Source organism: Phocoena sinus, chromosome 2 (genome assembly GCF_008692025.1).
Source record: "Phocoena sinus isolate mPhoSin1 chromosome 2, mPhoSin1.pri, whole genome shotgun sequence".
Lineage (NCBI taxonomy): Eukaryota > Metazoa > Chordata > Mammalia > Artiodactyla > Phocoenidae > Phocoena > Phocoena sinus.
Genome location: NC_045764.1, coordinates 103,162,335 through 103,175,279, shown reverse-complemented (window position 1 = coordinate 103,175,279; position 12,945 = coordinate 103,162,335). Strand labels below are relative to the sequence as shown.

At 50.0% G+C, this 12,945-nt stretch overlaps 1 protein-coding gene across 5 annotated transcripts; it reads left to right on the top strand.

Annotated features, from left to right (window-relative positions):
* Positions 1–6,377, top strand: SLC22A17 (solute carrier family 22 member 17). Of its 5 annotated transcripts, none has more exons than XM_032621793.1 (10): positions 1–259; positions 461–970; positions 1,063–1,166; positions 3,294–3,448; positions 4,043–4,208; positions 4,405–4,550; positions 4,714–4,819; positions 4,980–5,197; positions 5,485–5,596; positions 5,731–6,377. In XM_032621793.1, the coding sequence occupies exons 2-10, from the start codon at positions 563–565 to the stop codon at positions 6,017–6,019; spliced, it is 1,704 nt and encodes a 567-aa protein (XP_032477684.1). In that variant the 5' UTR covers positions 1–259; positions 461–562; the 3' UTR covers positions 6,020–6,377. The 5 variants fall into 5 exon arrangements, with proteins under 5 accessions (XP_032477684.1, XP_032477683.1, XP_032477682.1 ...); XM_032621792.1 differs by having other exon boundaries at positions 6–259; positions 464–970; positions 4,980–5,251; XM_032621791.1 differs by having other exon boundaries at positions 6–259; positions 4,980–5,251.
* Positions 6,378–12,945: the final 6,568 nt, after the last annotated feature.

The following is a 12,945-nucleotide window of genomic DNA, read 5'->3' as shown; positions in this document are numbered from 1 at the left end:
GGAAAGCAGCGCAGAGATCGCAGAGACGAAGGAGGCGCCCGCGGCTGCAGAGCTGCAGAGCAGGGTCTCTCCGGCTTCTGTGTCCGGGCACCGGGCGCGCCACTGGGCCAGAGGGCAGTGCATCCTTTCGGTGCGGGCCGCCAGGGCCCCTGCGGTCGGCAAGCTGGCTCCCCGGGTGGCCACCGGCACCCCCGAGCCCAATGGCGGGGGCGGCAGCAAACTCGACAGCACTGTAGAGATCACCCCCAGCCCCAATGGAGTAAGTGCCCGCGCCCTGGGGGCTACGCCATCATCTCCCAGCACCCCCGCCAAGCGCCCGGCCTTTTCCTCCTGCGCCCCCTCCTCCGCCGCCCGCCTTCCTCCCGCTGGTCCCGGCCTCTTCCCTTACTCTGCGGTTTTCTCCGCTTCACCTTTCTCCTGCCATCACCCCACACACCCCTTACCTCACCCCCCCACACAGCAGATCGGGACCCTCGGAGATGCGGTGCCCACGGAGCAGCTGCAGGGTGAGCGGGAGCGCAAACGCGAGCGGGATGGGGAGGGCGACGCGGGTGGCGACGGGATGGGCAGCAGCCTGTCGCTGGCCGTGCCCCCCGGCCCCCTCAGCTTCGAGGCGCTGCTCGCCCAGGTGGGGGCGCTGGGCGGCGGCCAGCAGCTGCAGCTCGGCCTCTGCTGCCTGCCCGTGCTCTTTGTGGCGCTGGGCATGGCCTCGGACCCCATCTTCACGCTGGCGCCCCCGCTGCATTGCCACTACGGGGCCTTCGCCCCCAACGCCTCTGGCTGGGAGCAGCCCCCCAACGCCAGCGGCGTCAGCGTCGCCAGCGCCGCCCTAGCAGCCAGCGCCGCCAGCCGCATCGCCACCAGTACGGACCCCTCGTGCAGCGGCTTCGCCCCGCCGGACTTCAACCACTGCCTCAAGGACTGGGACTATAACGGCCTCCCCGTGCTCACCACCAACGCCATCGGCCAGGTGAGGCAGCCTGGTGGGCCGCGGGTTTGGGGGCGGGCCGAGAGCGACCGGCGAGGGGCCTCACACCCACTCCATCCCTCTCACGTCTCTAGTGGGATCTGGTGTGCGACCTGGGCTGGCAGGTGATCCTGGAGCAGATCCTCTTCATCTTGGGCTTTGCCTCTGGCTACCTGTTCCTGGGCTACCCGGCAGACAGGTGAGGGCTGGGCAAGTAGAGAGGAGGGGATGCTAGGGAGGCTGGCCCAGGCAGCTTGCCTTGGCAAGAGGCTGAAGGGGACTCGGTGGCCTCTGCAGTGTTCTCTGGATTTCTTCTGTTCAATGATATGCAGCCCCACCCCTGTCTCAGCTTCACTCCCCATCAAGAGATACTCCTTCCATACCTCTTCCACACAGGGAATAGCTCTTCCTTCCTTGCCAATCCCTAGACCCATGGATCAGTGGCCTCATCTCAAAAGACAGTAGCCCCATCCCTACTGACCAAAACCCCTATATCCACAGATCGAAAATCCTAACTTCTCCTCTATCATCCCTATCACCACCAAGCACCTCCCTCACCATCATCATGGATTGATAGACTCATCCTTGCTAACAGCCCTACCCACCTGGACTGTTAACTCCATCTCAAAGGCCTCATTCCTAAAGCTCATTATGTTAATTTCTAAATATCAACAGCTCCATTCACACTGACCAATAGCTCAACTCTATAAACAAATGACTACCCTCATGGGGGTCAACAGTTCAACCCCCATGGATCAGTGACCACAATAGCACCCCTCCCCCAAGACTAACAGCCCCATCCTCATGGATCTTCAGTGCTCTCAGGTCCTCTCAGATCAAAAGCCCCATTTCCAGGAATCAGTAGCCTCATCTCAAAGATCGACAACCCATCCCCACCAACCAATAGCTCTTCCCAGGGGTCAAAACTCCCATCTCCTCTGATCCTCGACACCGTCACCACTGACCAGGTACTCCATCTCCACTGACCATCCCTGTGGATTATTAAACTCATCTCCACTGGTCTACAGTCTCATCCAAATGGATTTATAGTTCAACTCCCATGGATCAAAGGCAACCCAACATTGAATAATCCAGTTCCCTAAAATCAATGCCTATCCTCACTGCCCAATAGTCACACACCCCTGTGGGCAAATGATCCTAAACCCATAGGTCAATAGCTCCTCCTTATGCATCAGTGGCCTCATACCCACAGACCAGTAGCATCATTCCTGTGGAATAATAACCTCATCCTCAAAGACCAATAATTCAGTCTCCTAAATTCAGTAACCTTAGCCAATAAGCTTAGCCCCATGGAAAAATGGCTCCACCCTATTGGGTCAGTAGCTTCACCCTCAGGCTATCGGTGCCCCCTTCCCAATGACCAGTGACCCCAGTCTATATCCCCATAGATCAGTGGTCTTATCCCCCAAAGTCAATAGCCCAACTCAGTAGCCCTGTCCTCACTGACTTATAGTCAGTGACCATCATCATTGACCAATTGTCTCATCTCCTCTGGTCTGTGACTCCATCCTTACTGATTATTCCTATGGATTAATTGATTCATCCCTACTGGCCAACTGTCGCATCCACATGGACTGAGATCCCTATCCCATGAATCAATAGCTCCATCCTCAAAGATCAACGGTCCAATCTTCAAAGATTAGTGATCATCCCTGCTGATCAATGGTACTATTCCATAGATTAAGAGCTCCATTCCCATGGATCAATGGCTCCATCTTCTGGTCAGTGGCCCCATCCCCACTGACCACCCCTACGGATTAGTAGACCCGTGCCCCAACCCCACGGAAAAATGGCCTCATCCCCCCAAATCAATTACTCAGTCCCCTAAGATCAAGAGCTCCACTTTCACTGACCAATATTATCCCCAAGGACAAGTGGCCAATGGCCTACCTCCATAGATCAATAGCTCCAACCCCATATATCAATGACCCCATCTCCTCTGACCAGTCTGAGCAAGACAAGCTCCATCCCCACTGACCAAAAGCTCTCTGCCCAAGGACCAATGGTTCCAAGTCCCCTAAGCAATATCCCATCCATTCTGATGGTTGGTCTCACTTCCATGAAGAAATGCCCTCATCTCTGACCAATAGGCCCATCCCAAGAGTCAATGGTCCTACCCCCACAGAACCATAGCCTCGCCCCAGTGCCCAGTAGCCAACCATGGTCCCCATCCTCTCCCGTCTTCTCTAGCCTCACTCCAGGGCCTCATCCTCATACCTCCAGCTTTGAAGTGGGCAGCTGGGCCCCACCCAGCAACTCCTCCCCCAGGGAGTCTGGGTGATCAGAGGCTCTCCCTACTTTCCAGGTTTGGCCGTCGTGGGATTGTGTTGCTGACCTTGGGACTGGTGGGCCCCTGTGGAGTGGGAGGGGCTGCTGCAGGCTCCTCCACAGGTGTCATGGCACTCCGATTCCTCCTGGGCTTTCTGCTTGCCGGCGTTGACCTTGGTGTCTACCTGATGCGTGAGTGGCATCCCCCCAGAGCTCCTTCCCTAGGGACTCATGCCTGCCTGTCTGTATCCCCAGGCCATTCCTACTGCTCCCTAAGATCCCCTCAGTCCCTTCTTCAGCCCCAGATTTCAGCTGTCCGGAATCTCAGCTGTCTTTCTGCCCAGGCCTTTGAAGGATCCAGGGGTCTTCCTTCTCTCCACACCCCTCTCTTCCCATGATCTTTAAGGCTTTCCTTGCTCTGGACTTAACTGCTGTCAGGGAATGAGCCTTATTTTAAAACTGAAATCCTGAGTGCTGTATGACCTTGAACAAAGGTTAATGTGAAAGTCAAATAAGAGGTCTGGTGTGAAGGGGCCCATAATTTGGGAATGCTGAAAACCCACCAGGGACTCTGACCCTCGAGCCCTCCCAGGTTTGAGTGGGGGAGGAGAGAGAACTGAACAACTCTCCACTCTTTGCCTTAGCGGTTGGCCTGTGGGAGGCGATGGCTGCAGCCTCCACTCAGGGGCTGACCTTGCTCTCTGTCCTCCTCCCTCCCTCTCCCCTCTTCTCTCCCTCGCCTCCTTCCTCCCTGGCTTCTCTTCCCTGTCCCTGCTGTATCTCCAGGCCTGGAGCTGTGCGACCCAACCCAGAGGCTTCGGGTGGCCCTGGCAGGGGAGTTGGTGGGGGTAGGGGGGCACTTCCTGTTCCTGGGCCTGGCCCTTGTCTCTAAGGACTGGCGATTTCTGCAGCGAATGATCACCGCTCCCTGCATCCTCTTCCTGTTTTATGGGTCAGTATCACCCTCCACCTGTTGTCTGGCCATTCCCCTCTCTACCTCCAGCCTAGCTCTAGCCTGGAGACCCCTCCTCTTCTCCATTGCCCCTTGTCCAGGCCTGCTCCAGCCCCAGCCCCTCAGAGGTGGGAGTTTTCCGTCCCTGGGTCAGGATTCAGGAGGCCTCACAGTGTACCCCCCACCCCACCCCCAGCTGGCCTGGTCTGTTTCTGGAGTCTGCACGGTGGCTGATAGTGAAGCGACAGGTTGAGGAGGCCCAGTCTGTGCTGAGGATACTGGCTGAGCGGAACCGACCCCACGGGCAGATGCTGGGAGAGGAGGCCCAGGAGGCCCTGCAGGGTAAGAGACAGGGGTCCCTACAGGTGATACCTCAGTGTGCACACATGATGGTGCCCTCTGTTGTAGCTGTACCACCTTCTCCCAGGGTCCCTACCACCCATGTGGGAGGACCCTGGGTTCTCAGCTGTTCCTTCTAACAGACAGCTCCTCTCTGTCTCCCAAGACCTGGAGAACACCTGCCCTCTCCCTGCAACATCCTCCTTTTCCTTCGCTTCCCTCCTCAACTACCGCAACATCTGGAAAAATCTACTTATCCTGGGATTCACCAAGTGAGCCTGGGTGTCTGAGCCAAGGGCCAGGCCAGTAGCTGGGATGGGGGCTGGCCAGGTGGGGAAAGCCCAAGGACCCCTACAGAGGCCAGCCAGGGCTGTGAAAGCCTGCAGATGGAGATTCAGACACCTTTCTTCGCCTCCCCACCCTGTCTCACAGCTTTATTGCCCACGCCATTCGTCACTGCTACCAGCCTGTGGGAGGAGGAGGGAGCCCATCGGACTTCTACCTGTGCTCCTTGCTGGCCAGCGGCACAGCTGCCCTGGCCTGCGTCTTCCTGGGGGTCACCGTGGACCGATTTGGCCGCCGGGGCATCCTGCTTCTCTCGATGACCCTCACTGGCATTGCGTCCCTGGTCCTGCTGGGCCTGTGGGATTGTGAGCATCCTCCCTTCCCCACGGTGTGGGCTCAGCAAAGGAACCCCAGCAGAGGTGCCTCAGACGGGCTCAGCCACTGCTTCTGGCACAGGCCTCCCAAAACCAGACCAGACCCTGCCCAGATCTTCCACAATTCTCCCCCTGGCCGCACCGTCCTGTCTGTTCTCTCAACCGATGAGTAAATGCCCAGACCCACCCGGCTAGGGATCAGAGGGGATGATGGCAGGGACTAGGCCAAGCATGATCTCCCCACCTCTGTTCACACGCTCCATCTCTTGATCCTCCAGATCTGAACGAGGCTGCCATCACCACCTTCTCCGTCCTCGGCCTCTTCTCCTCCCAAGCTGCTGGCATCCTCAGCACCCTCCTTGCTGCTGAAGTCATCCCTACCACTGTCCGGTGAGAGCAGGGGTGCTGCCAGGGGAGTCTCCAGCTGAGGACAGGGCCTGAGGGATGAAAAAGGGGAGGCTGCTGGAGAAGAGCTGGGGTGAGGCCCACAGCTACAGGCTCAGTGCCTTGTCCGTCTCTCCCAGGGGCCGAGGCCTGGGCCTGATCATGGCCCTGGGGGCACTTGGCGGGCTGAGTGGCCCAGCCCAGCGCCTCCACATGGGCCACGGAGCTTTCCTGCAGCACGTGGTGCTGGCGGCCTGTGCTCTCCTCTGCATCCTCAGCATCATGCTTCTGCCGGAGACCAAACGCAAGCTCCTGCCCGAGGTGCTCCGGGATGGGGAGCTGTGCCGCCGGCCTTCCCTGCTGCGGCAGCCACCCCCTAACCGCTGTGACCACGTTCCACTGCTTGCCACCCCCAACCCTGCCCTCTGAGCGACCTTCGAGCACCCTGGCAGAAGGCTGGCCCATACAGAAAGGTGGCACAAGGCCCTGGCAAGGAGAGCGGGAGGACTGAATGAGGAAGGCAGGGCTGCCCTGAAGCCTCAGAGGCATCTCACGCCAGTCACCATGGAGAGTTCAGAGGGCTGCCCTCAACCCCATCTCCTCCTTGCTGCTTTGTGCTCACTTCCTTGGCAAGAGTCAGGGGACAGGGAGGGAGCTCCACACTGTATCCATCAGGTCTGGGCTCCATCCTATGCCCAAAGACATCCTCCCAGACCTCATTCTTTCTTGCTCTATCATTCTGTTTCAATAAAGACATTTTGAATAAATGAGCATACCATAGCCTGGACTTCCCTCCCTTCTGTTGTCCTTCTCACTGTCTCTTGGGGGAAGGTTTCTCTCAGTGGAACCCAAACCAGTAAAAATCTCCCTCCCCCTCCCTGCACCTGCCCCCTCTTCTCACTCCCCCACCATGTCAACTTACAGACAACTACCACCACCCCTTACTCACTGCTTGCTATGCTGCTAGGACTGGGCTAGGCACTTTACAAACTTCGTTTAATCATTTAAGCCTTACAACATTGCAAGGTAGGTGTTTGGATCAATTAAAGTTTCTTGTTTTTGCAAGCAATAATAACTGACTGACTCTGATGAACTTAAACACAAAGGCAATTTATTAAAGGGATCTGGTGGGGCAGGTTGTGGTGCGGAGCTCACAGAGTAGAAGGAAAAGCAGAACTAGTCATAAAAGGCCAGGAGCCAGAAAAGGCAAGAGAGCAAGTGACTGGTTAGCTTGTGTATCACACCACCCCACCCCTATTACTGACAACTGGGGAGGGGAAAGCAGTACCTGAGTGCTGCTGGCAGAAGTAGGACTGGAGTTGTGCAGGTAAACACAATGGATGCCCACGACAGTATTCTTCTTCTTTTACAGATAATGAAACTGACACTCAGAGACTCAGTAACTTGCCCAAGGTTACAAAGTTAACAAGTGACAGCTGGGATATAACTGGATCCTGGAGCTGGAGCTCTCTAGGGATGCACACCGTGGCCAGCTTCCCAACTCCTTCCAATCTTTGCCGTGCTACCCTTGGAAGTGAGGAGTGAGTCTCTAGGCCCCCCTGGGAGGGGGCTGTAGGAGACTAGGCCTTCCACCTCAGTGCCAGGGCCTGCCTTTGACTAGTCCTGGCCTGGCTTTGGGCAAGTCTCTTAACCTCCAGCTTCCTTCAAGGGTTGCTATGAGGATTAACAGATAGTACATTGTAAGTGCCTCTTAAATTATCCCACTAGATGGTAAGCCCCTTGAGGACAGGAACTTTGTCTTACACAACTTTGAAACACCAACACGTGGCCCACGATAGGTGTTTAAAAAGTTGTATTTGTTAATTCTTTAAACAAATGTTTCCTGTGCCTGGTTTACAGACCAGTTCCATCCTGGATGTTTAGGGCGTGGGCCATCCTTCAAGGAGCTTAAAATCCACCTAACACTGGTAATATTAACGAGGAGGAAGAGAGACCAGTGGTTTGGAGCATCAAAAGGCTGCCTCCTTAAAGAGGTGAGACTCAGAGAGGCAGAAAGACCTTAGGCAAGGGCCCAGGAGACAGGTACATAGCTCTCAATTCAAAGGACATAGGGAGAGCAAAGGCCTGGAGGTAGGAAAGGGTGAGGAGGTCCTGGAGAGAGGAATTCTTAAGAAAAGCATGTCTTGAGGCCAGCCTCTTCCAGAGAAGGGGGGCCCTGTTACCCACAGATTCCTGCAACACCGGTGTTCCTATCTCCTTCCCCTCTGCCAGTCCATGCCCCAGGCCCAAAGCTCTAGGAACTAAGCCATGCTTCTGGGCTCTCGATAATAATCACTGGAGATCTCATAAGAACCCTTCTCATTTAATCTTCATAGCCCCCTGTAATAGGTATCAGTAGTTTTATCCTATCTAACTACTGAGGAAATGGAAATGAGAGAAATGGAAGGAACTGCCATGAAGAGGCAGAGCAAGGACTTAAACCCAGGCCTTCTGCATCACACATTCTGTAGAACAGTGTCTGTGTAGTCCAAACTGACTCCAATGTTGACTTTTTAGCTTTGGGTTGCCAATGATAACACTCATTGAGAGATTATACTCACTGCTGTCTCCAGAGTTTCTGTAAGAACCAACAGGATGGTAGATAAGTACTTTTTGGAAGAGCCCAGGTAAAGCCAAGGAGTTACTTATATGCTAATGACACTGTCCAAAGCACACTGTGAGGAATGGTGTCAAAGAGGCATTTCAAAGAACCCATTCTCTGCATACCGCTGGGAAAGGGTCCAGGGAAAGAAAATAAAAACACTCGGGAAGCTAGAGCAACTCCTGTAGGAGGGTAGGTGAAACACAGCAAGTCTCTCTGACTTCAACCAAAGAGGTAAAGGCAAAGAGAATGATAGCATACAAGAAGCATCAAGGAAGCACGAAGATACAGTCCCTCATCCCCAAGCAATTCCTGGTCTAGGTGGACAGGACAAATGTGTGTAACTACAACTGGCATCTTGTCAGTTGCTCTAAAATTCACCAACCACATGATCTCACTGGATCGTCATCAATAACCCCATGAAAAATGGTTATTATTTCTTAGGCTTTTACAGATGGGGAGACTGAGGTTTGGAGAGGTAACTTTTGAGGTGACTGGTAATTAGAGTAGCCAGATCTTGAGAACTGAGAGCCTGCAATCTTCTTACCGCACACCAGATAGAAAATAATTCTAAACACCATGAAAGAAAGTATTACTTATCCTGTAATATTAAGTTTAGAAGGTACCCCAGGAACTTGGAGATCATTTACGGGCAAACAAGGAAATGACTACTTTCCTTGGAGAGGTTGTACTGACGAAGCATGAACAGTTCTTAGAAATGTTTTAGTTGGATTCACAAGAAAAAGCCATTATGGATTATTGAGGACAAAATTAAAAGGATTTACGGGGTACATTTCTAACCTAAAAAAAGTTACATGAAGTGATATGAAAGCCACTCCCATTCCTCATTCAGTCAACCTAGCCCGGCTACCGTGCAACTGATTTTTACTGATTATCCACTACTGTCTTGTGCCGCCTCAGGTCTGGGGGGGGCATGGTCCTTGCCTGCAAGAGCTCAGAACACTGGGAGATAAATAATTACAATCCTATATAGAAAATGCAGAAAAATATAAAAAGTGCTGTAGCAGCTCTAAGGAGGACAGGATATACTCTATTGGAGGCAGTCAAGGAAAGATTCTCAGATATTTGGATTGGACCCTACAGGGTAAGTCTTGAGTTTGCCAGGGACAGAAAGGAAGAAGAAAGAGTTGCAAAGCCTAGAGACACGACAGAACATGGTATACATGGAGAAGAGCAGTGTTTACCTTAAACTTCCACGGAATAAAAGGCAGCTATGAAAACCCACAGCTAGCATCATATTTATCAGTGAAAGTCTGAAAGCTTTACCCCCAAGATCAGGAACAAGACAAAGATGTCTGCACTCATCACTTCTATTCTACATTGTACTGGAGGATCTAGCCAGGGAAATGAGGCAAGCAAATGAAATACAGGCATACCTCAGAGATACTGAGGGCTCAGTTCCAGACCACTGCAACAAAGCAAGTTACACAAATGTTTTGGTTTCCCAGTGCATATAAAAGTTATGTTTACACTGTACTGTAGTCTATTAAGTGTGCATTGGCATTATATCTATAAAAGACAATGTACATACTTTAATTTAAAAATACTTTATTGCTACAAAATGCTAACCATCATCTTAGCCTTCAGTGAGTCGTAATCTTTTTGTTGGTTTAGGGTTTGAAATATTGTGAGAATTACCGAAATGTGACACAGAGACATGAAGTGAGCAAATGCTGTTGGAAACTGGCACCAAGAGTCTTATTCAATGCAGAGTTGCCACCAACTTTCAATTTGTAAAAAATGTCATCTCTACCAAGTGCAATAAAGCAAAACCCAATACAATGAGATATGCCTGTAAAAAGCACCAAGAATGGAAAAGACAATGTAAAACTATATTTGCAGGTGACATGACCTTGTATACAGAGAATTCTAAAGAGTCCACCAGGGGCTTCCCTGGTGGCGCAGTGGTTGAGAGTCCGCCTGCCGATGCAGGGGACGCAGGTTCGTGCCCCGGTCCACGAAGATCCCACATGCCACGGAGCGGCTGGGCCTGTGAGCCATGGCCACTGAGCCTGTGCGTCCGGAGCCTGTGCTCCCCAACGGGAGAGGCCACAACAGTGAGAGGCCCGCGTATCGCAAAAAAAAAAAAAAAAAAAAAAAAAAAAAGAGTCCACCAAAAAGCTATAAGAACTAAATAAACAAGTTCAGCAAGGTTACTTAACTAGTGATTGAATGTGGCGGATACAAGATCAATATACAAAATCAATTGTTTTTTGGCTGCACCACGCAGCTTGCAGGATTTTAGTTCCCTGAGCAGGGATTGAACCGAGGCCCCCGGCAGTGAAACACCAAATCCTAACCACTGGACCACCAGGGAATTCCCAAAATCAGCTGTATTTTTATACAACTGCAATGAACAATCTGAAAATGAAATTAAGAATTCCATTTAAAATAGCAAAACCTCAAATACTTAGGAATAAATTTAATAAAAGAAGTGCAAGACCTGTACACTGAAAACTACAAAACGTTGTTTAAAGAAATTAAAGATCTAAATAAATGGAAAGACATACTGTGTTCATAGATTGGAAGATTTAATATTGTTAAGATGAAATCTTCTATAAACTGATCTACAGATTCAGTGTAATCCCTGTTAAAATCTTTGCCATCTTTTTTGCAGAAATTGACAAGCTGATTCTAAAATTCATATGGAAATGTCAAAGACCCAGAATAGCTAAGCAATCTTGGGGAAAAAAGCAAAATTGGAAGACTCACACTTTCCACTTTCAAAACTTATTACAAAACTACAGTAATGAAAACTGTACTGCTGGCCTAAGGATGGACACATAGATTGATGGAACAGAATCGAGAGTCCAGAAATAAACCTGTGGACTTACAGTCAACTGATTTCAACAAGGGTGTTAAGACCATTCAATGGGGAAAGAATAGGCTTTTTAACAAATGGGGTTGGGACAAATGCATTATTTGCATGCAAAAGAATGAAGCTGGACCTCTACCTCACACCATACACAAAATTAATTCAAAATGCATCAAAGACTTAAATATAAGAGCTAAAACTATAAAACTCTTAGGAAAAAACATAGGCGTAAACCTTCGTAACTTTTGTGCTTCAAAGGACACTATCAAGAAAGTGAAAACCGGGACTTCCCTGGTGGTGCAGTGGTTAAGAATCCTCCTGCCAATGCAGGGACATAGGTTCGAGCCCTGGTCTGGGAATATCCCACAGGTCACAGAGCAACTAAGCCTGTGCACCACAACTACTGAGTCTGCGCTCTAGAGCCCGCAAGCCACAGCTACTGAGCCCGCATGCCACAACTACTGAAGTCTGTGTGCCTAGAGCCCATGCTCCGCAACGAGAAGCCACCGCAACGAGAAGCCCGCTCGCTGCAACTAGAGAAAGCCTGTGTGCAGCAACGAAGACCCAACTCAGCCAAAAATAAAATGAAAGTGAAAACCTACAAAATGGGAGAAAATATATTTGTAAATCATATATATCTGATAAAGGTCTAGTATTCAGAATATATCAAGAACTCTTGCAACTCAACAATAAAGACGAATAACCCAGTTAAAAAGTGGGCAAAGGATCTGCTAGACATCTCTTCAGAGAATATATACAAAGGGCCAGTAAGCACATGAAAAGATATACCCCAGAGAAATGAAAAGGTATGGTCACACAGAAACTTGTACACAGATGTTTGTAGCACACTATTCCTAACAGTCAAAAAATGGGACTATCCCAAATATCCACCAACTGATGACTGGATAAACAAAGTGTTGTATATCTATACAGTTGATCCTTGAACTTGGGGGTTAGGAGCGTCGACCCTCTATGCAGTTCAAAATCCTCAAAAACTTTACAGTCTACCCTCCATGTCGTAGTTCTGCATCCATGGGTTCAACCAACCATGGACCAGGTAGCACTATAGTACGTATTTACTGAAAACACCCCACGTTTAAGTGGGCCCATGCAGTTCAAACCCATGTTGTTCAAGGGTCAACTGTACAATATTATTCAGCCATAAAAAGGAATGAAGTATTGATAAATGCTACAACGTGGATGAATCTTGAAAACATGCTAAATGAAAGAAGCCAGACAGAAAAGGCCACATATTGTACGATCTCATTTATATGAAATATCCAGAAAAGGCATACCCATAGATATAGAAAGTATAATTAGTAGTTGCTAGGGACTGCGAGGGGGGGAAAATTGGGAATGCTTGTTAATGGGTACAGGGTTTCTGTTTGCCATGATGAAAATGCTCTAAAATTAGGCAGTGGTGATGGTTACTATATAGGTATGTACATATATATGTATAAATAATATGGTTACTATAAATATATCTACTAAATATCACTGAATTTTAAGTACACTTAGAAGGCAAATTTATGGTATGTGAATTATATCTTAAAAAAATCCATAGAGCTTTTTGGTGGGATGCAAGTCAGAAATATTGCAAGCTTTCTTCAGCAAATAAAATTAAAGTTCCTTTACTTAGTGACCCCTTTTTCTGTAACAAATTCTAGCACTTAGAACAGTGCCCAGCACTTGGTAAGGACTCAGTAAATGTCTGTTTGTTGAATGAATGATTGCCATAGGCATAAAGGAGAAAGAGGCATTAGCTGGGTTGACATTTTTAAATTAGATGATTTGAGAAATCAAATCTACTCATCCAACCATATAAAAGTGAGGAAAGCTATTACATTATTGAAAAAACCCAGCCACCGCTCTTTTCTGTTGCTGGTGTCAGGTTGGGCAAATTCTGAGAAAGCACTG

Bases quoted from the DNA above. Each gene is read 5' to 3' on its own strand.
- SLC22A17 (XM_032621792.1), top strand. From the start codon at position 563: ATGGGCAGCAGCCTGTCGCTGGCCGTGCCCCCCGGCCCCCTCAGCTTC. The intron at 5,252-5,484 runs GTGCCTCAGACG...TTGATCCTCCAG, and splicing joins GCAAAGGAACCCCAGCAGAG to ATCTGAACGAGGCTGCCATC. The intron at 5,597-5,730 runs GTGAGAGCAGGG...CGTCTCTCCCAG, and splicing joins GTCATCCCTACCACTGTCCG to GGGCCGAGGCCTGGGCCTGA.